Genomic DNA, 26,361 nt, shown 5'->3' on the forward strand with positions numbered 1-26,361 from the left:
TCAAAGTCACCGGGATCTCACGAGGACCTCGTTCTGCTAAAAAAAAAAGGAGCGCCCTCAATAGGGCGCGTGCGGAGAAATCAACATGGCAGCGCGCATTGTGAAGGTTGCAAGGACAGTACGGAACCATTGGAAAAAATCAACAGCGGCTGTAATCCTTGCAGGATGGGGAGTTTACTTTGTACAAGACAGATATAGGTCAGTTCTACTCCTTTCAGTCAAAGAATCAGGGATATATTCATGGTTCGAATAAAGTATGCGTTTCTCAGTCTCACCGCTTTGTTCCTTTGACTTGCCACGCTTGCATGCTTGCACGCCATCAGACCGTGGCTACGCATGGGTCCACCATGCGTATAGTCGGTATACTACTATTTACTACAGGCCTGACGTGTACATGGATGTTGTGCTCCACAAGTACACAACCATGCCATCCATGATACAAAGTTTATGAAGTTAGACATACTACTATTTATTAACAGATGGCATAGGCTTATATTACCTGTTCAAACGTGTCAAAAAGGTGTATTTTTTATAAGACTAAGAGCCCTAGGTTCTTCACTTTATTCGAAGGCCAACTGAATGTAATTTAATGTTTTATGTCCAATTGTAGATTCAAACATTGAATTTTTTCATTCATTTTTTTTATCCATATTTATTTATAATCCATGTGATATACATTACTTCCACTGTTCTAGAACTGTAAGGCTTATTGTAGGGTATAAACCTTACAATCAAGTACACATACATGTGCACATGGTACACTTTTATGTGGGCCCAGCCAGTGCTGTACAGAGAAAAATTAAATGAGGAGCCACTGGCTCCTAGAAAAAAACAGTTAGGCGCCAGGTCAATTTTTTGTACATACTGTATATGAATTTGCAAAATACACAAGTTACATGTACTCAATCTGACAAAATACACAGAAACATTCTGTCAATTATCCGCAGGACAGACGGGCTTTGAATTTTTTTCTTGTGGACTAAATCAAAAATGGCAGCCAATTATATGAAAAAAGCTGAAAGAAAAGACAAGGCATGTTTGTTCTCTTTCATTTGAGCATTTCATACCTGGGACTGGACTGGCACTGGAATCGTGGCATGCATACATGTAGAGTGCTAGTGCATTATGAGCATGCAAAATGCCTCAGCTCCCCATACACACTCTATACAGGCTGCGACCACAAACCTGTCAACTTGAGTACCTAGTACCTGTGTGTGTGTGTACCTGTATGTAAGCTACGTTGCAGTTAACTTGAGATCATGCTGTGTACACAGTAAGACAGAGAAAAACCGTGTGATTGTATATAGAGACACATTGCTCGGTACGCAGTGCACACAGGACAAAACTGGGCAGTGATCATTCATGAAATATGACTGACAAGGTGGGTGATGAACAGGCACAAATCATGGTTGCCATTGGCGATAAGAATTAAACATTTTTTCGCACAACGTTATTTTGGGGGCACAAATGAGACTGTTTGGTCGCACTGTATAGCGCTGGGCCCAGCTAAAGTACAGTTGGCAAAAGTCATATTACCATGAAGGCATCAAGTTCAAATATCATCACTCAGGCATCAATTAGAAAAATGTTAATGAAAAATCATTGATTGAGGGAGATAATACCACTTCATCATGATGTATCACAACCTAGAAAGTAGATGTTTATTGGTGGCATCATTTTGGAGTTCCAATTATACATTGTGCTTTTACATGGTGCCCCTAAATGGCCCTCAAAAATCAAAATCTAGCCTTCTTTTCAGAAAAATAATCTTGCACTTACCTGAACAAGTGGCCTTTCATCCTCTGTAGCAATCAGAGAGCTCAGTCTGTCTTTGGTACTTAGGAATACATGTTGCACAGTTAATATTGTTTCCCATCAATTACAGGGCTAACCTTTTGAGAGAAGAGTTCTGCCGGAGAGCAATTGTAAGTATCTGAGCAGTGCATGTATTGTTTGAGACATGCATTATGCATAGCTGGAATCACATATGAAAAACAAATGGTCTTTCAAGGTGTAGGACCAGGAGTTTCTTCCAAATCATTCTAGACAAATTCAAAGAAACTGTCAAGATCAGAAGTCAGATGTTTATTTCTTTATGATTTGATGAAATGAGAGTTAACTTTCTTCTCCTTCTTGTCTGTATCTGTCATGGTTCAGTGGATTTAACAGCCTAAGTGCTGGCTTGTGAAGGGTGACTCTACACACCTGATGTACAGTAACTCCACATACTACATACATGTACATATAATCCAGTGTTGTAGTCAAGACCATGCGCAAGACCATGCACAAGACCAGTCACGAGACCATGCACAAGACTAGTCACGAGACCATGCACAAGACCAGTCACGAGACCATGCACAAGACCAGTCACGAGACCATGCACAAGACTAGTCACGAGACCATGCACAAGACCAGTCATGAGACCATGCACAAGACCAGTCACGACACCATGCACAAGACCAGTCACAACACCATGCACAAGACCAGTCACGAGACCATGCACAAGACCAGTCACGAGACCATGCACAAGACCAGTCACGAGACCATGCACAAGACCAGTCACGAGACCATGCACAAGACCAGTCACGAGACCATGCACAAGACCAGTCACAACACCATGCACAAGACCAGTCACAACACCATGCACAAGACCAGTCATGAGACCATGCACAAGACCAGTCACAACACCATGCACAAGACCAGTCACAACACCATGCACAAGACCAGTCATGAGACCATGCACAAGACCAGTCACAACACCATGCACAAGACCAGTCACAACACCATGCACAAGACCAGTCACAACACCATGCACAAGACCAGTCACAACACCATGCACAAGACCAGTCATGAGACCATGCACAAGACCAGACACAACACCATGCACAAGACCAGTCACGAGACCATGCACAAGACCAGTCACGAGACCATGCACAAGACCAGTCAGGAGACCATGCACAAGACCAGTCATGAGACCATGCACAAGACCAGTCACGAGACCATGCACAAGACCAGTCACGAGACCATGCACAAGACCAGTCATGAGACACAAGTACATATGTAACAGGGTGAAAAGGGAATACTTTTGCTGCAGTTCATTTGAAAAGCTTGTGACTTGAATTCAGACTGGAGGTCTTGTGTTGGTCATGTGAAGGTCTTAAGTGGTCTCAACTATTACACTGATATAATCGATGTATGTACACTGTACATGTTCAAGTTTATTTAGAGAGCATGTAATTGAAGTCGGCATTGCTGGGATACTTCCTGAGTGTAATAAATTGTACAGTGTGATCAGGTGTTTTTTCTTTTTTTTTTCTTTAATCAATTTGAGACTTTCAACCTTCTCGTAGATTTATGGCCAGGAGACCATCAAGTATGCAACAGAAAAACCCAGGAAAGTTACAGTGATCTTAAACCCAGCAGCCAAAAATGGGTAAGTTTCACTTGGCCCCATTTATTCAGGCTGTTTTGTGTCTTTGTGAAAGTTTGTTTCAAACACACCTTCATGTTGTAACAACCAGTTGGGCAGGTTGCCCTGTTTGTTCAGTGTTGCGCATGAGTCGACCAAATTTTGGCTTAAGTTGGTGAGTTATTTATGGTGTGGGCTTTGTGTCCCTTTATTCCCCTCAGTAATGGCAAAGAGAGAGTCTTACTTAAATACCACAACTGGCTGGCACTGAATACTCAGACGAAGAACACTGAGTAACTCACAATACTCAGTATACTTGGTACTGAGTGTACATGTATACAATACTCAGTGTGGAAATACAAGGAGAATATGAAATTGTCTCAATACTTGTTAGACTTAATACTCAGTATAATCAACACTCAATAATGAATACTCACAGAAAGGCATTATGGGCTTCTTCACATACTAATGAAAATTACTGGTAGTTGGGCTTTAAGTAGTCACAACACCCCATCTATGGTTCCTGCATAGGGTCTGTATTTATGCAGCATTGTACTCAATACAAGTTCTGTAAACTTTTCCCCTATTTCATTTTTCACTCGTGACTACACCAGTCCAGTTGTAATATATTGATCAAACCAGTTGATACCTGACGCATACTTCAGGCTTTGTAAATGTTAGTTTCAGTTTTCCTTTTTGCAATACATTTGCTGTGTTTTCCTTTGTAGGAAGGCAAAGAAGCTGTTTGACAAGAATGCAGCCCCCCTGCTCCATCTTGCTGGCATTGACATGGAAATTGTAAAGGTGAGGGCGTGGGAAGATACATGCACCTGTTTTGTGAAGTCATTACATGTACCTGCCACACTGTCACAAAAACAGAAGAAAAAATACCCAAGCAGACTAAATATTACATTCTAGAATTGCCTTCATTGTTTTCATAGTTCTGTCTTGCGAAGATAAATTCCAACTTACTTAATGTGTGCAGGGCTTACGTGGTCCCTTTACTTTTGTCCTTTGCCCTGACAACTCAAGAAAAGTCAGTTTGTGTTTCTATCGCTCTTTCAGATATATTGAGTAGACTTCTGTAAAGGTTCGTTATCACAGCTAGTGTGAAAATGTTTTTGTCAGGGATTTTACAGTATCCGAGGAGCTTGAAAACAATCTGCAAAATTGATTATGCATGTGCATTGCATTTTGTTGGGTATTGTTGACTTTTGAATGCATTTGTAATTGTAGTATTGTAGAAGGACTGTTCTTTGATTTCTTTGATTTACCCTCAATTTTAGTGTAAACAAACGGTACCACGGCATTCATGTTTTGCATCTCGGTTTGCTCACAAAAGATGACTAACTATTTTGTGACAAGCATTTTGTGATTCCTTTCAATTTTGGATCTGCCCAATTGATGCAAAAAAGGGAAAAGTGTGATAAAAAAAAGAATGCAGTTGGAGCTCTTGTGCTGCTTGTAATTTTACCTTTTTTCTGGTCACTCTGTTCCAGTTATCACTCCTAAGATGAAAATGCTACTCCACCTGTTTTAACATTCTTAAAACATTGATTACTTTTCTTTTCTGTTGTGTGCAGACTGAAAGTGAAGGAAACGCAAAAGAGAAAGCTGCTTACTTGGAAGCCACTGATGCAGTCGTGGTTGCCGGTGGCGACGGTACAGTAGGAGAAGTCATCACCGGGCTGCTGCGCAGAGAAGATGAAGCCTCTATCAGTGTACGGTGGCCTCTGGGGATCATCCCAGTCGGCACCACAAACAGCTTGGCCAGGTTCTTGTATGCCAATGCCGAATCCGATGTGAGGTGAGTCTTGAATGGAGACTAAGGCTGTGTGTCCAGAAGTTGCAGATGCAACTGGAAATAGTGTGTCAGCGATAGAAGCCATTGCTTACTGGCTGCAGCAACTTCCCATAGCCACTTGTACTAAATCCTTGCCTCATGTAGCTGATCACCAAACACCCGCAGCGTACATCAGAAAAGTTGAAATTACGTTTAACTTCTTGTGAATTCACTGCATGAATACAGTGTTATTATACATCGATGCTTTTAAGTTTAGATCAGTTTAGAAGTAGCAAGCATGGTATATTTCACACCTGTGACCTTTCATCAAATCTTCATTTCTAAGCTTTACAGTGTAGAAATCACGCCTAGGTATGTGTCACTGCGTTCTACACCCTCTATTACTGCTGCTGGATCCAATGACATGAGACCACTGGTGACAATTGTACATGGTCCATTTAGGCTGTTTCAACCCTAGTGCTCTGGATTGATGAATGAAAAAAAAAATGAGTTTGGAACTGCAGGAGAAGTTTCTGTAACCTCCCACAAAACTTTGACGTCTCGTAAGATTACTTTGTTTTGGTTGAAGGTGGATGGGCAATGCAGCTCTGGCAGTCATCCGAGGTCTGACGGAACCTGTGGATGTCATGGCAATACAGGTGAGGGGAGAAGAAGGCATTGAAAAGTCAGGAGAAACTTCATAAATGTCCATCGGTTGTCTTTGTGATAAAGATCCTTTAGCCAAGAAACGCATTTTGTTCAAATTTCACATTTATTTGCAATTAGATTTCTTCATGTTTGGGTTTTGCCAGTAACCATTTCCCCCAAGTTTCTTGACTGACAAAACTGAGTGTTTTTGAAAACTGTTGACCCTTTGGTATTAGAACTTTTGATTCGATTTGTCAAGGGGCATTGAAATTAATAGTTTGTCTTCAACTTTTCCCAGGGTGAAGACGGAAGGAAGGTATTCACAGTCAACAATCTGGAATGGGGACCACTTCAAGAAGCCAGGCAACGCAGCACAAAGTAAGTTGCCGCCTGCTCTGTCATCTTCAAACACAGCGCTGCATGTGTTAAAACAATGCTCAAACGGATTTAGCTTTCTGCATTGGCCGAGAGTGCTTCACGTGGTGTCGCTATTTGTATTGTTGTGCTCTGCTAACTTTTCAAGACTCATTCTGAACACTGTGGTTTACATAGATACAATACAGATGCTCTTCTGCATCATGTGTTGCTTGCGGATGGGTTTCTAACAGTCATAGCATTAAAATACTCTTTGTAAAGTTCTGTAACTTTAGGTTTTAACCTCAATTTTGGAGAGGTTCTCAAAACCCCTCTCTTTCATGAAGCTTTTTCCAACACCTGATTTTCATCTCTGCTAGTGTTGGTAGTAAAAGTCACCTTGACTATAACCATAAGTTATTGTTGGCTTCATTTTGTACTTTTAGGGGGTACAAATCAGGTCACTCCGAAATCAGACTTGTCATTTATCAAGGTTCATAATTACAAATTAGTCAGAGTATGCTTGATTCATAGTTAGTTGTAGGGACTACACAGGCACGGAAACACAGATGTGGTGGAGATAAAGAATGTGGAGACAAATGCGTGTTCCCACAACTCACTCTGTATGCAAATTAGGGTCCTGTTAAACCATAGTATTCGACCTGTGGTCCGATGGTGACATGGACTTGCTTTTAATGACTAATACATGTACCAAGAAGCTCTTACTTTTCTTTCATAAGTCAAGACATGAAGTGTGTCCCTTAGATAGAGATGATTTCTTCTGATATTCCTACCCTTGCCAGCAGCCTGATCAGCAGTGGCTTTTGCTTATTGATTTGAGATTGGTATAGCCTCACGGTATGTAGTTGCCTATTTCTCACATTGCACTTATTAATAAAAAGGAAGCGTTTTGGCATGAGCATCGCTCACTCCATTATGCCGTGCCATTTTCTGACATCAGTCACATGACTTACACGTACAACATTATCCACATGTGAATGCAGATTTGGCTAGACATTTATTGGTTTTATCTGTTTCAAGATGTCCAGCTAGTGGTGTATCATGCCATGCATGATATACATGTATTTGTTCTGTATGTCTCTTGAATTATGATCTGAAATATCATCCGAACTTTGAGCTTGTTAAGGACTCCATTTTCTATACAAACAAGATTCCATTTTTCACAAAGTGACACACTCTCTCCTCAGCGATATATATTTCTCAGGTATCACTCTATCCCAAATCATTTTTAAAATTCTTACACAACTTTGTACCATCTTTTACAACATGAGCCAGTAGCTTCTCTCTGGATGTACCATAACAGTCTCTAGATTCCTCAGTGCCTATGAACTTTTCTGAATCTTCACGTAATGTCACTTCCTCAGTTTCGTTTTTGCCTGGCATAGCGTCTTCTTTGTTTTTGTCATCAACTTACGTATTTTTAACGTCAGTTTTTGTAACTTTAGTACACTCTTGCCCTCGTATCTTGCTTCTTGTATCCTTTCTGCACATAAATGCTAAGGCAAGATCATCTGGTGCATAACGTAGGCCTACTTCATTACCCACCGGAGTAGCATTTACAGTAATCTGGGGGCCACTGCCACCTCAATCCACCCAGTTAAATATTTCACAGTCTACATGTGAAGTACATGTAATCGACCATGACATGACAGAAAAAATTACTTTTAATGAATGAACTGATTTCTTCTTGTAGATTTGATGAGAATTTCAAGGCAAATGGAAAGACATCAACCGTGACTTTGATGTATCTTACTTTCAAGTCAACAGAATGCATGTGGTTGCCTGTTCATCTCCGAACAAACCTGTTTGCGATGGCTATCCAAATAACCATTTGCATAACAGGTTTTGGCCAATACTGCTTGAGGCTGAGACTGGCAATTGATGCTGGTTTCTGGCCTTGGTGGTGGAGGCTTCGGGTGATCGAATGCCGCTTAACTGCTCGCAGATTACGTGATGCGTAGCTGAGAGTTGTAGGCGTGTGTTCATATGTACCCTCCACAATGCAATCCAAAGATAGAGTTTATCATACGTGTACTCTAGAATCACTTCTGTCCTGTCAGATACTCTCCTCAAGTTGTCACTATTCCTTACTCAAATCACAGGTTCATTTGTCACAGTGTTAATTTCCATCAGTGGCTATGCAGAAATATACAGGTCTGACCCAAGGAAGCCTTATACTTCAACACAGTATATTTTCTTCTTGGACAATTCCATTTTGCATCGTACTAACAAATTGATCTGTTTCAGTAATTCAGCATGGATTATATCAGTCATTTCTCCTCGTGCTCTGCTGTACGCGGCACTTTATTTGAAACTTCCTGAGGCAGTTAGCCATTCCTGCTGGTTGACTGCCTGTCACTCACCCAATCTTAAAGACTGGATAAAACATTGGCTGACTGTATACCACCTCACATAGTACATGTACATCAAAACTCTTTTTTTTTTTTGGAAGCAAACTTGGAGATCACTACTACACATCTTCCCAGAAGTCCTGATATGCAAAATATGGGCTCCATCCCAAGTGGCACAAACACAACATTGTGTACCTCGGGTCAAACAACGAGGGTGCCAACCTCGACCTTTTACATGTACATGTAGGCCTACATGTATGGTGAACGCCAAGTAGGGAATTCCCCATCTATTATTTCACGAGTTACAGAGTTCTGTGCAGCCTTCCTGACCCTAACTCTTTCTCTGTGAGCTGCGAGGCGTAGAGAAACGAGTGGGTTGAGTCTGAACCCCGTGTTTCCCCTACGAGTGTATTTGTCATGATACACGGGCATCTATCCAAAATATTTCAATTACAATCAAGAAAATCCAGACTACTGCTTGATGTGGTCAGGTTTTTATGGCATGTACGTGTAGGGATACAAGCTTGTGTGGAACCACTGCATCATTCATGAAGTTAATTCTAATGAATATTCTGATTATTCTGTGGCATTCATTCAGTGCACTGAGGAGCACGTGATGTTTTGCGTCACAACAGTGGGCAGGGCTTCTGGGTCAGTCTATTGTTGATACCATGTTGCAGCAAAGCGAGGGTTTTGTAATCGGAAATTGCTTAATTTAAAGAAAACTACCGGCTAAAAGAGTAAATGATAGTTAACACGCAACGGCAAAAGTTGATTTTTAATAGATGAACTAATTTCTTGTTGCAGATGTGATGTAACTTTCATTGGCAAGACAAATGGAAAAACAGTAACTGTGACTTTGGCATATCTTACATTGAACTTACCTAAATGCTTGAAAGATTTATTTTAACATCGCAATGGCTATTGAGGTATCCATTTGCATCAAAGGTCTCGGTCAATATTGCTTTAGGTTGAACCTGTCTTTTGAAGTCAGGTTATGGCCTTGGCGGTGGCGACTTCGAAGGCTTGAGTGCCGCTTGATGGCTCGCTGATAACATTGTAAATATTACAAATATGTTTATGAGCGCGCTAACTTCAAGTGAGTTGCGCTCGTCACAAAGTCCAAAGACAGACTCTTGTCATTCAGTACATGAACATACACCATAGGATCGTTAAGTTGTCACTGTGCCAAATTCACAATTCCAAATTCAAACCACGAGCTCATCAGTTGCAATGGTAATATGCATCAGGAGCAACCTCATGTATCTAGAAATACACGCAGTCTGACTAAATGGCCAAATAAAAAATGCACTGTATTTTCCTCCTTGACACAAGTGCATATTAATTTGAAGTACTGCATTTACGTTGTAGCAGCACTATTTGAGACGGAAACATAATAGATAAAAATTGAACGTAATCCGCAACCTCAATAAACATTTGTCAACGTATTTCTACACTTCTCTTTGAAATTGTTCCATCTCACAGAGTTAAGGTTGTAGGACACCATGCCACACTTTGAAGTAAATAATTCCCTCTTAAAGAGCACCTCTAAGGAAACACGTTTTCTCTGATTTTTATCTGTTCAAATTAATATTGAAGCATCCAAATTGAACGCAGTGTCATTTGTCTTCAGAGCTCAACTATAACTAGTTTAAAAGGGCATCTTTCTGTTTATGCCAAGACGCAAATTCTGAATGTTGATTTTGTCATTCTGAGAAAACAGGGGAACCCTTGCCATGTGTTCGTAGTGGATAAACCCTTGTGCATGCCAAACAATGCCTACAAGCATCCACAGATTTATGTTTTGGGATACAAATTCCTCTCAAATAACCTTCAAGAGATGTCTGCAAACAAAATTGAGGTGATTGTTTGAAGTATCTTCCATCATCACAGGAGTTAAACAAGATGCCAATCTTGATGGGCAGCCCAACAAAGAGTATCTTGTAAACACACTGAAATTCAGGAACATGTACAGTTAGCTACCAGTAACTACTTTCCTGTACAACTACAGGAAACTACAGGAAAGTAAGGTAAACTCAGGTAAATGTACATTTAGCTACCAGTAACTACTTTCCTGTACAAGAGGACACAAACAAGTCACTGATGAATGTGGTAGAAATGTAGCATGTTATGTTGCAGAAATGTACATAATAAGGTCAATTCATTCTCACTTTAATTAAAGATCCTGTCTTACATGATGTGTGCAACAAATTATTGTCACAAGTTGTTTATAATGATGTGGTGTGCGTTGCTGAATACAGTCCCTCATAGCAGCAGTAAACCTTTCATCCGTATTTAATCTGTTGCATACATTGCTGGCTTTTAAACTGCTGCTGCTTGAAGCAAAATAGGGAAGGATTTTTTTTTAGTTTCTTCTGCATGAGTTACAATTACTGCGTATTAAATGGGTTGCCCCGTTTGCAAAAGTGGTAATAGGATAGTAGAAGTTGTTTGGTTGCTTTGCGAATCTCTGTATTCCTGAAGTAATAGATGACTACATTTACCCAGCTGTTTGTTAAACAGGGTAGCAGAGTTAGAAAGAAGGTTGTTACTTTGTAGGATGGGTTATGTGATAGGAAGAGAAAAAGAACAGGCAGAAGATTCAAAAACAGTGCACTCAAAGCTACGAGGAACAAGGTATTCAGTGCCCTGTGTTTAGGTCTTGCTGGCTGATTTCCCTGTTCAGCGAGCTGGTTGTCAGCATGAATGCGGCGTGCGTGATGACGTGAAATCAGAGAAAGTCTACAGTGCACAGTCAGAAGTGCCAGCAAACTGCTGAGCACCGTGGATGCAAATGTAACTTGCAGGTAGATTAGTACATCTGTGCCTGGTTTGTAAAAGGTGCATGCCAGTGCACCCTTTGAGTAGATAGTTTCCCAGCTGGCGAGAATGCCTGCCCCTGTCGCAATGCATAAGCCAATTACCCAGGCAGCACAGGCTGCAATCCGTGCTCGCTTCACCGTCACTAAAGCATGATAACGGAGTGCATACACCACGGAAATGTAGCGGTCTGCAGAGAGCAGGAGCAGCGATAGGAGGGAAGTGGTAATGAAGGAGATGTACAAGAATGACTGCAGCCCACACATGACATCCCCAAACGGCCAGGTTCCGCAGAACGTTGAAACAGTCATGGGAGCGGCCGCAAAAATCCCCAGTCCCAGATCGGCAGCTGTCATAGATCGGAGAAACACTTTGGTGGTGTCGTAGACTGTGTTGACGTGTCTCAGAGCTAGGAGACAGAGTGGGTTGAGGATAATGAGTAAAGCGGTTGATATCAGGAGGAAGATACATGCTGTGATGGTATACACGTAATCAGTGTTGGTCTCATTTTCCGGCATTGCGGATGCACCGTGGAGGGAGTCATTGTAGAATCCCAAATCCATCAGTTTTTGCATTGAAGTTGTTCTGGTCATACTTGGAGCAGAGTTCAACAAGAACACTGCATGTTCTCCAAATAAAGTGGTGTATGTGTGGGTTTGTGTAAAAGTTGTCCAAAGCGCAACAACTTCATTGGCTCTGTGATCAACGTACACGTATTTGATTAGCCCAGCATCCAATTAAATGGTTGATGGTTTCAGCGACGTGTGTAATCAGGCTAACACAAAATGTGCCCTTGACAGTAGTTTTCATAACATCACTGTCAGGTTGCTTATTATTAGATTTCATTTTGAATATGTGGGAACCAAACCAGCTCATTGGTCAAAGCCAAGCTGTTGTTAGAACAAATACAATATGCTAACCAACACTGTTCCCTGCTGTTGGATTTTTTTCTTTGATACTTCAGTGTTGCCTGATATGCCAACAACTCATCCACGTGTCATACCCTCCCGGTCTCTGAAACTGTTTCCATATTACCAATTAGACTCATCGTCCATCAAATGCCATGACAACAAATGGCCCATGGTACCATTCTCATTAATATATCAGCTGTCAATTTATGGCTTGGCATTAGGTCTTTATTGGAAAACAAGGACTGAAGAACACATTAAAGGGTAGCTGCAATCAATTCATTTCAATGCAAACCTTGAAACTACAGGTTTGTGTCTCAGTTTACCTTACTTCCAACTTTTGTTTCACTATTTCAAATGGCATTTTACTGCCTGTTTGGTTTTTATTCCATATTCATAAGCAAAGGTTTGATGTCATCTCAGGAAGAAAGCCTCAATGTTACATTGGTTTGTACACGAAAAAGTCCTGACTTTCTGGACGAAATTTTTTCTTCCATGCTTAATTATTGCTGTTTATGTGCAAAGCACTAAGCAAACATCAATCCCTTTCTCTGAAATGCTTGCAGTAGGTACATGTACATTCTGGGTTCACAATTTGCACAGAAAAACCTATGCACTGAACAATGTCTTTCCTCGATGCCATCAAGCAACGGCACCCTCAGTTGTCCAGGAAAGCACGGATAATTGTTTAAGTTTCAAAAAGTGCACTTTTCAATGCTTATAAAACTAAACAGGAACATGAAAGAGTTTTCATACTTTAACTGCAAGACTGCACTGCAGGAAAAACTGTACCTAAAAATCACTGCGACTGCATTTTAACTAAAAACAGACTGAAATGCCAGATTGAGTGGGAAAAAGCAACATTCAAGTGTTGTATTTGGAGAAAACATCAAAAAAGAATACACAGTCTGCAAGTTGTTTAATGTTGATTTGGATTATGCAACTTAAAAATGTAGCCCAATTTGTTGAACCAGAAATCATGAGAGTGCCCAGAAGACAATTTGCATGATGCTGTGTAATGATAGTGTTCCCGCTTGTAGAAATAAATAACACAGGGGCAGATGTTATCTGTGGAAAGACCATTCATTCACTTTGCTTTACTTGAAGAAATAGTGGCACTTATATGACAACAGCCAAAAGTCCCCTGCATTCTCAATATCATAAATGAAGACCACAATATTTTTACAGTGTATTATTTTCTGTTTTGTTTTGTTCAAAGTTTCTCACTGGAGCGACTGAATTTTCTGATGACCTACTTTTTTACAACAGTGAAACAGGCATGTTGGTTATTGTCCAGTTTAATAGTGTTCTCTACTTGCTTTTTAAGCTTTGCAATCAGCATGAAGAACACTGAAAGAATGTTAACTTCATCTGCACAGCGTTCGTCATAAGATAACTGTGTGAGCGGTAGCCATTGCTTACTCACACCATGTTCCTTGTGAAATAGAGCAACGCCTTTTGTACCATCACGTTTTTTCCCGTGTAGAATTACTTGCACAAAGGATTTTGAGTTCGAGGATTTCTGTGGCCTAATGCTTTGAGTTTTCTATGCACATGAATTTTACCATTATTTCCTTGTGTTGTTTGTGTGTAGCCGAGGTTCATGGTCTGTGTTTAATGAAGTGCAAGGTCTGTGTGTCATAATGTATTCACTTATGTTTAATTCATACACACGTGTACAGGTTCAACTTTGGCATTTCAGTGCGTCACATACAGTGGGCGGGACTTTGCAGAATGAGATAAAGTTGTTACAAGTTTGCAGTAAAGCGACACTTCTCAGTGAAAATTGTTTGACATGGACAAAGTGTGTGCCTCAGGGAAAGAAATGAGTCTCAAACTAAAAGAACATTGCTATTCAGAGATGTCTTGATATGAATTGCACATCTAGAGAAGATCTTGTTTGTGTGGGGCACTGAACAAATTTACACCACTGTGAAGTTGAGGGGAACAGTAAATGTAAAACCAGTTTGAAATTGCAAAATGTAATTGTGTGGCACTGAACTACTTTCAAAAATTAGGCCATGGAAGTAATATTACCAGAGATAATTGTTGGGTTTCGTTCCTTCTATCTGAGTGTGAAACTAGCCATGGGGATTAACTTATGGCCCCGCCACTTCCATTTGAGGATTGTAGAAATCTGTTTAGTTACTACTAATGCTATATTGTATAATTATGTTAATAATAATGATAATAATGTAGCAAATAATGTAGTAAATAATGATAATAGAGAAAATAATGCGTAGTAAATAGATAAATTGAATAAAAGGTGGAGGAGGTGGAGGAGGGTGGCAAAGGGAAAAAAAAGGTCAACATTGCCAATGAGCGGGATGACCTTGAGTCTCTGTATCTTTCAACACATGATGTTACAACTTACCGTGTTTCTTTAATACCAATCCTGGTTTGTACATACTTGCTGTCACATTGTAGCACATACATGTAACTCATTGCCTGGTAGGCTCCTCTATGTAAGAGCACATGTATGTGAAACATATGCGTTCTAAGACATCCAGCACAACATACAAATGAATGATGAGTCTTGGGGAATTATTTCCTGCCTTGTGGATGGTTTTCCAGTCAATTCAGGAAGGTTCCCATCCGAGCTACCTGCCTATGTTTGAAAAAATCAATGTACCAGGCTTTGATTCTACATGAAGTTCTTGGCACGGATTTGTCAGTTACATAATGTAGTAAAGAGGGTAAAATCTTGTTGCTTAGCCTGCTCTACAGGAGAAATGGTGTTAAACATGGTAAATTGTGCAACTGGCAAATTTTGCAGATTTTAAAAGAATGAAGTTGTTATTTGTATAAAAGAGAATGTTTTGTGTGTTTGTTCTTTTTCAGGTACTGGTACTTTGGCTCTTTGAAATGGAAGTTAACTTATGTTTTTGCAACTCTGAAAAATGTAAGTGCAAAAATTGTACGAATGCGGCTGCCCTATATACAGCGTGCCGGCGATGTGCACAAGACATCAAAAATAATCAAAGCTCTTCAATGACACGTGCCAGCCATCAGTGCCACGTGCGCGCCGCCAAAGGGAATTCATATAAGGCAGCGATAATTCTTCCACAATGGGCTTTTCCAGATTCTAATTACCATCAGCTTACATATTAAAAAAAGAAAATCAACAAGAACCAAAAAAAGGAATCCTTCCCCTGTTCCCTTAATTTAAGAATGAGGCAATTTAAAAAGGATAAATTCAAAAACTGACAAAACATCACAACCCCAGTAATGCCAGAACAAAAAGCATTCACTTCCGACTTGAATGTTTGCTACATTATACATGTACACAAAAGGACCGTTTCATACAATACACTGAAGACATTGCACAGAGCTCCACATACAGCAAATTTCGGATACAAGGAACGTTTTCACAGGATCCAGCAGATATTGTTGTAACTATTGAAGCTACTTCAGTAATGATTGTGATACATCTTCTTAAAGCGAAACCGTGGCTATCACTTTAATGACTGGCTGTTGTTGGTAACTAAAATGGCTGATTAGGGACCGTGCTGCCCAACCAATTAGCACCTTCCCATGAATAGATTTGGAGTTGGCAAGATTAAACAACTGACACAAGACATACACCTGTCACTGACTAACTCTGCTTCCAATTTCATGATCAAGGAGTTGTAAATGCTTGTTGGAAATGGATCGTCAACGATGCTTTTTCAGACAACAGAGTCACAAAAACCTTCGTTGTAAGAGGAATTTCGAACAGTGTGATTTCGCTCTAACAAATTTTCGCTCCATAGAAATGTGCACATTTTCATCGGGACCAAAGATATGTGTTTGTTGTATAACCAGAATTTTGTTAAAGCCAATTTTATAATAAGAGTTGACTGCAAATTGAAAATGTTATCAATTAACAAAGATAATTGGAATGAAATGGATTAAAATATATCAGAATTTAAATAAATACAGGTAAAAGGACTTGTTGGAAAACTTTTTTCGTCCTAAAAACTCTAGCTGCATGTTTTAAGTAGAAATAAAAATCAGGCTTTGCCAACTTGCTTATATGCCCTCTCATAGTGGCCATTTTATTTTCCCTGTTTTCTCAACTTGACTCCTAAATAGGCGTGGCCGCCCGTGTTGAAAGCCAACATCAAACACAGGCCGGCCTTTGAAGTACCAGAGCCAGAGGTGGTGGTCAGAAATGCTGGCATCGACTGGTGGGCGTGGCTGCAGAGGCTGATGATCTGGAGGAACAGCCCAAAAGAGAGCAAAGGTATAATGGATACAAGCAGTAACTACAGAGGGCACCACACATTTAGTTTACATCATCATCACAAGATTGTAAACACTTTCAGCTAATTATTGTGTTTCAGAATCAGAGGCCAACACGGATGATGAAGGAACCGAAGCAGAGGAGGAGATCAAATGGACTGAGGATGACATTGTTACCACTGAGCTAGTGGTTGCCACTGGCAACAGGGATGTAGTCAAAATGGTTTGTGCTTTCTGATTTTTAGTCTACATTTTTCTGTTGCATTGTGGACGGTCTTGACCACTGGAATCACTCATAGTAGCCAGAAAACAATGAGGGTGTACCGAGCAAAATGCTGGGATTTCCCACACTCAATAGTCGTTTTTACAACCTCTTATCTGTAAAACACATTTTCTCACAAGCTGCGTCTGCAGAGTTGTTGCGTAATGTTTTCATAATTTCACTCCTAACAACATTACACTTTCTTCAAGCCTGGCCAACCATCTCTGAGACAGAATAATGCCAATTTCCATACTGGTTTTTGTTGAGGGAACGGTAATTTATAAGTCTGTTTTTCTTTGGTTCCATAGTCACCTAGAGGCCTGAGGCTTACGAAAGGACCAGCTGAACTGTCACGGACAGAGTACATCAGAGAAGGGTAGGTTTCCATTAAGTGACAACCTGTGGGGGTCTGAGGGAATGCTCAGTGGTTAGTCAGTGATATCAGGCTCACGGTAGCAGTGTTGTCCCTCTTGTATTATTGGTCCGAGTGTGGGGTGCATTATCATTTGTGACCCTTCATCAACACTTGGTTCCTTCGATGGCAGGTCACTTTTGCAGCCTAAGTCATAATGAAACTGCATAGTGAGTACTTTTTTGCTGAAATATGTTCAGATGGAGAAGGACTGATTCAAGTCAAGGAGGTGCAAGTGGACGGTACAAAACCCAGACAGAAGAGGTCGGGGAAGTTAAGATCACACCAGTATTAAAGGAGGTTGGTACTTCAATTGATGTCAAAGTCATTGACAGTGATGCGATGACTGGGACCATTCCTTGCCAAGTTTAAGAACTTTTTAAAGACTTTTGAAATTTTAGCTGCAGAAGCATTGCTCATGATTTTCTTCACCCTGCCAGGAGTGTCTTAAGAACATGTTATAAGAACCATCACGTACATGCAACACTTGCACGTGCATCTTTCTCTCTTCACCTGTCTCAAGTCGGCATGAACAGTTCATCAAGAGATTCTTCAGTTTCAATACTTAAGTGAAGTTAGATGCATCTTGTGGTGTGAAAGACCCTGAGATTAAAGACTAGCATTTGACTTACAGCAAATCAAGTCATGCTGATGATGCATCCAAGAAATAACACTTCCCTCCTCTTGCTTTTCCGTGTTCTAGCCTCTGTTCTAAAAAGCTGTCCCTGTTTCTCAGCTGTCATTTGATATCACAATTTCTCATGATTTTTTTCTCCCTCTTTCCAGGGTGTGGAGGCATGGTACAGTGTGGACAATGATAGACTAGAGGCTCAGCCAATCACAGTGCAGATACTTCCTAAAAAATTACAATTCTTCACAGACAGGCAAGATAGGGACAGTGTGATTGGTGGGCCACAAAGGACATGATTACTCCCTGGTTCTTTTGTCAGCCAATGAAATTTGTCCGTTTTCACAGGATTTGCTTATTTTTCTTTGCGAGTGAGAGGCATTTTGACTGATGGCATCATGAACAACATGGCAATGAATAGCTGGGCCATAATCCAGAAGACGGACAAGCAAAAGAGAAAAAGGAATTGAAAAGGATTTCAACTTTACTAATGAAGGAATTTGCTATTTCATTGAGCAAAATGACAGAAGTTGAGCTTCCAATGTTCCATTTAACAAGATATTTAAACGGTCAACAGAAACCTTATGTCAACATAAGTACACCCAGGAAGGAAAATAAAACAAAAATGAGTGTTTTGAGCACAACAAAGTGCTTTTATTTTGTTCCAAAGCAAGTTACATGTAGAAAAACGATTTTGTCACGACGTCATGGTGTGTAATAAAATTTCACAACTAGCAAAGAAACATTAGTGTATGATGCTGTAAACAGATTCCTTTTTACTTCCAGGTAGTTTTTTTCACATCAGTGTATAAAAATGAACTTGCCTTGTCTTTTTAAAAATGTATCCTCTTCAGCTGCTGAGTTTAAAATTGTACTGAAGAGAAATCCAATACAAAAATTCAGTCAGACATCACGTGTACAACAGAGGAAATAACATTACATTGTTTGGACTGAGGGCAAATCACTCAGCACACAGAGAGAGACGGCAGTTTGTAAATGACACTCTGTTATTTTCTTTGACGCCGTCGAAAGTTATCCAAGTTTGCTTTCAAAAAGCAGTACACATTAAACAACTTTCAGTAAATCACTTCTTTGGCAAGTTGACTCCAGAGTCCCTTGACTTCTGAGTCCCCGACTTATCCTTGCCATGCTCAATGTCTACACTCTCTGCTTAACAACTACATGTAAGTTCAAATACTCAAAAAGTACTGTATCGTTTAAACAAAAAATTAAATGCAGAATTATATTGGCATAATTAAAACTGATAAATGCAGGAACTATGGGTAACAATTACTTCTACAGAGCTGAGAGATCATGCAAAGTACTAAAAACCTCTCAAATAAATCTTTCTTTTCCATCTTTCTAAATATATTGTAGTCCATTGTGCCTTTCAGTTTGACACAATGTGCACGTTCAGCTGGTCATTACAGATGGAACACACTGCTATTTCTCAGAACCACACAAGCACATGGTCTTATGGCAAACTTAATGACAACAGGTGCAAGTACATAAATTGCAGCAAATGGAAGCACACCAGCTGTGCTGTAACACTAATACCAACAGCACAATTTAAAAGTTTCAGAATTTCATTTAATTTGTATTCAAATGGAGAAATCTGTACTCTTTGGTCCTTCAACAGTGGAAAATTTTTTTGGGGGGGTGGGAGTGTTAATATACTGTAGGCAGTACTATGAAACCAAACTGAAGTTTCTTCTACTTGTAGGTATCCAGGCTTACTGTCCGTAACATTTTGTCCAAATGAGCCGTGCTTTACATGCAGTAGTCATAATCGGTAATTTACATTGTTAATCATGGGATAAGCAATGTGTCACGATCGTTTCGACAATTTATTGTTTAAACTGAAAGCATTTTGTAGCCATTATCCAATTTGTTTCTGTTTGTGGACGCTAAAATGACTAAGTTCATCCCCTTTAGCTTTATAGTTCTCTCTGAATTTTAAACCATAGCAAATAAACCCACTCAGACACTGACCCTGGTGAGAAATCTGATCACACAGGAAAGTATATAATACAGCCGATTAAAATGGGAAGGAATGCTTATTCACTTCCCTAGATTTTACAGGGATGGAACATGTGACCTGTCTTTTTTTCCATTCATGTAACAGTAACACTTAAGTGTGTCGGGCAATGTTTAGGCAAGTTCAGTCGACCCTCCTTTGGAGGGGAAGCCTCATTACCTGTTTCAGTTGATATCAGGATTTTGCTTTTCTCACAAATCACTTCAGGGTCAAAACATTAACTGAGTGGTCTTTCTATTTAAAGCTGAATCTCTGCAGAGTGCAGCGTGTCAGAAATCTTACTTCATTCCTCAAGAAAAAAATGTGACTGTTACTGCTTCGACTCTGTCAACTTGTCACCTTGTGAGTGCTGAACCAGCTACAGTGCTGCCAGTCAGAAGTGATTAAGTATGCGTCGCACTGTGCTCATTAGCTATCCCCTCCCCTTCCCAACTTCCCCTCCCCCAAACTCTCTCCCTCTAACCCCCCCACACTCACAGGTGTTTATAGCAATGACAGACCTCAGAGATTTGGACGGAAGGTTCAGAGTTCACCCCTGGATATCCTGGGTCCTTTCTTTTTGGGTTTCTTTTCTTTTTTCTTTTTCGGTGGTGTCGGTTCAGCTACCTGCACAATCATCCAAGAAGAAAAAGACGATGTTCATTTGTGTCAAAATCTACAGAAGTTGGATTTTTTCGGTTACTGATGACTCAGTGCCGTCATTTTTCACAGAGCGGCGTACCACATATGCTAATGCTTAAAAGTTTTTTCGTAACAAAGAAGTTGGCCACTTTTTGAAACACACTGGCAACATGAGGTGAAGAGGACAGTGGTATCATATTTATACCACGATTCATACAACTACTGTGGTCCACACAATTTGAAAAAATACACAAGTCGCCTGGATTCAATAATCATTATTTCTCGTAATACTGACCTCTTCTCTTTTGAACGGATTGACATAATCAGGATCCCTCTTAATCAGTCTGAGTTCCTGTGACATCTGCAAACAAGAAACGCACACCAGCATGAGAGGCGGGACCAGTTTCTGTCTGAAATGAGGAAAAGCTTCATCCCTTCCAGCACATCTACAGGTGAATGTACGTAGGATGTATCGATGGACAAAATGAATGTGAACTGAAAGCTTGGAATTCAAACCGCCAGCTTTGACTGATACATGAAACCTCTCCACTCTTGTTGGACTGTGTCATCAGTGATGCAACCAAGTTGGAGAGGGGCCGGGCGTGAGTGTCTGACAGCAAACTATCTGAACTCTTGATGTTGCCCGCTCTATCACCTGCTCGCCAGGTGATAGCCAAAATACTTTTCACACAGAAGTGTGCTGTCCAGAGCATGCCAGAGGATGTGTCTCTTGGTTTCAAGCAAGGTTTCCCCTGCCCATTCAACTGTGAGGCAGTCCACCTCACTGATTTTAGTGACTACCTCAGGCTTTTCTGTTGAATTTCACGACCTCAACACTTGAAACTGACGGAGATGGAAGGAAAATCATAGCTTGGACATTTGAAATAGATTAGTTTCAAATCATTTAGAATTGTAAAAAGAGACACAGAATACAATATTGATTTATGTTAGAGGGGAAATTTCATAAAAATATACTGCGATACTATATAGAATTTATGTTAGGTTCTTTTGAAAATGCTTCTCTTTGAGGCACTAGAATTTGGGCAAAATTTGTTGGACCACCTCAAACATAGCAATACTCAAGGGGAAACCCTGGTTTTAAGGTTGCTCGTACATCATGAAAATGGACAGTCCCATCGTACGGCAGAGGAGTGAAGCATACTAGAGTGGAGCTTATGAGGGTCGAGTATTGACTGGTGGTATAATGTGAGTTAGCTTAATGGTATTTCCAAGCAAAGGTACAGGGTGAAGTTGCTTGAGTATGGCCGGCAAGAACACTTGCATCTATGAGAAACGGCTTTCCAGTTCGTAGGTGTGACATCACTTCAGTTTAAACAACGCCCACTGCACAGGCACTGCACATAGAGTTACATGCATTGATGGCCGTTTACATGGAACAATGGAACTGGAAGTTAACACGCAACTTCAGCGATCGTCCAATGGGAGCCTGCAAATCGTGGCGCATCTGCCTTTGTGACAAAGTCACTTCCGAACTGGATAGCCACTTAGTAGCAACTGGCAGCTTACATACGTAGGCATGTGTGTTATTGCCAGCCACAGTTGAGGTGATACCGAAGGCAGCTTTGGGAATCAGAAGTCATGTTGAATAGGTGGGGCCTTGAAACCAGCCACGTCATGGCACCTGTGTTCCTGAGTAATGCCCTTTCGTCCAATTGCATGTGTCCATTCAGGAGTAGATCGCTGAATGAGTTGAACAATGCAGCAAGCTGATGGCTAAGGTGGAAAGCTTGCAGTAGCACCATGCAAGGATACGATCTCTTTTGGGAGTCTGTATGGTTCTTAAAAGAACCGTGAGAACCATACGGACTCACAAAAGAGATCGTATCCTTGCATGGTGCTACCACAAGCTTTCCATCTTAGTTGTCTGTCACCATGAATAGCTTGAAATCCCAAGCTGATGGCTGTTTACAAATACTCTGAATGTTTTACTGTCCATCACTGACCAAAAGTGATGGCGAGCTTTGCATCAAAACAGCTACTGAAAGGGAAACATCAGTGTCTGCTTTGATACCCCAAGAAACGCAAAATTAGCGTCACTGGATAACAACAGCTGTGTTGGTTTAACAGTTCAAGCAAACAATGGACATCAAATTACCAAGTTCATTAACTTCTTGTGAGTGTCATCATAGAACCCCGTCTGTTCAGCGTATGTTACTGCCCAGCGGACAACCTCCCGTAACTCTTTCTTCTTGCTGTACAAGCTGTGGGTTATGTCGGGCAGTCTCAGCACGATGTCACCGAGAAAGGCAAGATTTTCTAGAAGCAGCGAAAGACCTGCCAGACGGGAATGAAAACAGTCACTCTGGGATTGCAACCGTCACATGCCCATGTCACAGTTATAATGTCACATCATGTGGTGCAAATCAAACTATTCTGTTAAATGAAATGAAAAAGATGGGTAATTTAAGCATATGCAAAGTCGGCTGCTGAGCCTTATTCCCCCCTGAGAGGGATGCCAGTCCATTGCATCTCATGCTGCGGGAAAGCCAGTATCTATCTGTACACCCAGACGGAGAGAGGCAAGTAGGGTTCAAGGGGCTCACTAGAGGACACAGCAAATGTAACACAGCTACATTTGAAGCCTTTCCCCCCCACTCAAGAATCCTGCCAACAATGCTACGCATGCAACTGAAAGAACTGCGTAGTACTTCTTACTGTCTTTTATTGCTTGATGGGTGGGAAATGGCATTCCTGGTTGAAAGCCAGAGCCTGTCAGCGTCTGCTTTGATTCGGTTAATATCTGATTGAAAGAGAAGAAAATGATTCAATAAAATAAAAACTGGGGGATAAAGGTCACCTATCATTCCTATGATGTAATGTCTGCTATCTCATGTCTGTACATCACAAGGGTTGTAGGGGCAACATCAAGGCATCTTGACTTAACTGAGTCTGAGATCAAGGCCCTGTTTTGCAGTTGCATCCATCCTTGGTTAATTCTTACAGAAACAACCGAGGGTGCAGCAAGGCGCCAGGTACCTGCACGTGTCCTTAAATACATGTTCTCTTATGCCCCTCCCTCGTCTTGTACCACTCCTATCCATTCCCCCCACCTCTTGCATCTTGTCAAGAAGCAAATCTATCAGCTTAAACTGTTGCTCGTGGTTGTATTTGTCAAAGATGTCTTGGATGGCACTATGCTGCTGGCTTCTCTTCTGAAGAAAAATCCTCTGGACTGATTTGAGAACTGTTTAAGGAAAACGTCTGTACAAGTATTCTTTATGATATGACACTACAGTTGACAGAATTCAGTTTAAAACGTTCAAATGCCGACTTATTTTTTCTGGGCCACCATGCTTAATTACTCGTTCTAATTCAAATTTTACATGGAACACGGTGTATACTATATGTACATATGTACAGTTACAATGTATATGATTAACATTTATACCAGGATGCCATGACACTGACGCAATTGTTTAATTTAAAAAGAAAAAATACAAAACTAAAATCCCTTACTGGAAATCCTTCTTCCATCAAGTACGCCTACATGTAATGCCTGAAGCCATGTTTCAGGGGATTTCACAATAAGTTTGTCTATCATTTCTGACCGGCCCTTATATTTGGCTCCGACTAAGGGGAAAAAACTTATATCATGCCATCAACCCAGTCTGGAATTCCCCAGCAAGAAAAAACAAAATTTCAAGAATTTTTGGGTTCAAACATTTCTTAACCCTGCTTTCCCCAACCAACTGACCCTCCCTGAAGGTCAAAAAATGGCATAAAATTAACTATGGACACCACTATCACAAGATTGTACACAAGATTATGCAGTCAAAGGCCCACTTGTTGATTTTTGAGGCTTTATCTTTGACTAGATATCCACACAATGGAAAAGACAACGTTTGAGTGGCCACACAAAGACATGCAATCTCAATGCTTTCAGTCAATCCGTAAATACAAAGGAAACCCAACTCTGCATGCTTTGCCATAGATCACTCCCTCAGATCTTTTATTCAGGGGGGAAAAGGTGTATTTTTCCCATTAGTTATCCAGAAGAATCCCTAAGAAAGCTAGAAATGCTTGAAACATCATTAAACTTTTTTCACTTGCTGGAATTTTTTGAAGAAAAACACTGAGAAAATTTTCAAAGGACTGTATGAATTGCAATCTCGCAACATATTTTGAAAAAAGGGGACATCATTTCACAATTTATGGTATTTATCAATTGGCAATTTTACGCCTGGAAATTCAGCACCCATCCATAAATGCTGCAAATACACAGGCCCCTACAACAGTAATAATGGACCCCCCCCAAAAAAAATACCCCAGCACCTAAGTTATATCCATTTGTGTCCCCCGTTGGTTAGCTTTTGATGACAAGAAGCCTTGTTCTAGCTAGTGAACACCTTGTCTTTTGCCTCTTATTCGCCTGACTCCTTCTCCAGATCGATCATGGAGGTAGAAATAGATGCCCAGATACACCAGACAATAGAGCAAGGGCTTTGCTCTGAGGCCAGATGCTAGAGAATCACTTCCTCTGGAGTTCGCTAGCTTTGTAAGACACTTGTAACTTGCATAAAGGATACACATTTCCAACTCTTTGCCGCTGTCCTTTTTCCCAGCACCAGCGCCATCTTTCTCCTCTCTGTCCGCCGTGCCCGTATCGCTCTGCCCCGCCTCCGTTTTACGGCTATTGTCCGCACCAGTTCCTGATGAATGTTTTGCAGTATTCTCCTTGCCCCAAACTACAACTTGCGTTGAAAGCAGAACAACAGCAATAAAGGGAACTACAATGCAAGAGATATCCATAGCCTCAGGTCTAAAAATTGAACATATAATTAAAACTTTTCCGAGGTCAACTTTTCTGCACGTGTAATATTATGGTAATATTTTAATAAAAATGTGCAACGCGTATGATGAGGCTGTACATGTATATACATACGCGTACAAACTCCAACAATTGACCCAACAGCTGTTTGCGGGTGCTAGGTCATAGGCTTCATTCCAGCCGCTCGTGTAATCTCCAGCAACGATCCCCGAGTTATTATATCAACAAAAAGCAGTATTTATAGTTGCATTTTCGTTTTGAAGGAGCCGCTAACATTAAATTGTTTTCAATGATAAATTATGTGCTGAATGATAGACGATCGCTGTCCCGGAAGAAACAGGCTGATATTGGGAATTAAACCTGAATAAAACTGGACGAGCTAAGCGCATGGAGTTGTTATGTATTGCATGTCGATCGGCCATGGGACAAGTGCAAGATTTAACTAAACATGTCACGCCCCAAATTTTTACTGTTTGTCACAGTTGTCAGATTTCAGCCTCTCGGTTAACTGAATACAGCAGAAAAAGAAAAATTATACAATTATCTCCACTTTTCTTAGGTGAAATTCCTTTATATATTATATTTATGTGCGTGCTCTAAGCGCGTGTAAGATCTGGATCTTTCTTATTCATACGGTGCGCAAAATCATTAGCTTTGTACACCCATGGAGAAAGGAGGGTACACCACACAAGTTTTCTCGTCTTTCAGTATTCAAGCATGGAGGAATATTTTTTTATACCGTGTGCGGGAATATAAAACATAATGAATGAAATAACAAATACCAACAAAAACTTTTATTTCTCCCTCCTTTGGCAGCAAACCCATGCACACTGGTGCTGCGGACATCTCAGGAACACACCCCGGGTCGGACTGAAAACCTGGATAAATCACTGCAGTTGAACCTGCTTAACCTTTTGTTTTTCCATCCAAGATTTCTACTGAAATTTCTGTTCGTGACTACCGCACCTTAAAAAAGTTTGCCAGTGCAATTCCTTCCCAGAGTTTTTGCCAGACCCTTATGATGTCAGTTTTGTGTGGTAGTTTTCAACTTGAAGGCCGAATACAAGTCCCCAGTGCGCCAAAATATATCAAA

The 26,361-nt window shown here is 40.6% G+C and overlaps 2 protein-coding genes across 3 annotated transcripts; one reads left to right on the forward strand and one right to left on the reverse strand.

The window, feature by feature from the left end:
• The first annotated feature begins 40 nt into the window (after positions 1–40).
• agk (acylglycerol kinase) lies at positions 41–18,563 on the forward strand. 2 transcript variants are annotated; one of them, XM_087132521.1, is made up of 13 exons: positions 41–198; positions 1,886–1,925; positions 3,351–3,433; positions 4,138–4,213; positions 4,993–5,216; positions 5,782–5,851; positions 6,139–6,218; positions 15,136–15,196; positions 16,369–16,519; positions 16,602–16,741; positions 17,089–17,156; positions 17,393–17,492; positions 17,979–18,563. In XM_087132521.1, the coding sequence occupies exons 1-13, from the start codon at positions 86–88 to the stop codon at positions 18,117–18,119; spliced, it is 1,347 nt and encodes a 448-aa protein (XP_086988647.1). In that variant the 5' UTR covers positions 41–85; the 3' UTR covers positions 18,120–18,563. The 2 variants fall into 2 exon arrangements, with proteins under 2 accessions (XP_086988647.1, XP_022084851.2); XM_022229159.2 differs by having other exon boundaries at positions 47–198; positions 16,620–16,741.
• On the reverse strand, positions 18,447–25,399 carry LOC147800013 (coiled-coil domain-containing protein 134-like). The gene is made up of 6 exons (XM_087132523.1): positions 25,027–25,399; positions 23,551–23,672; positions 23,156–23,240; positions 22,596–22,774; positions 20,775–20,840; positions 18,447–20,464 (listed from the first exon to the last, which is right to left on the reverse strand). Exons 1-6 carry the CDS (start codon positions 25,247–25,249, stop codon positions 20,381–20,383), a joined length of 759 nt encoding a protein of 252 aa, XP_086988649.1. The 5' UTR covers positions 25,250–25,399; the 3' UTR covers positions 18,447–20,380.
• Between the last annotated feature and the right edge of the window lie 962 nt (positions 25,400–26,361).

The sequence above is a fragment of the Acanthaster planci genome, linkage group LG02 (genome assembly GCF_054643075.1).
Source record: "Acanthaster planci isolate LZ-2023a linkage group LG02, COTS_SCS, whole genome shotgun sequence".
NCBI classification, from domain to species: Eukaryota; Metazoa; Echinodermata; class Asteroidea; order Valvatida; family Acanthasteridae; genus Acanthaster; species Acanthaster planci.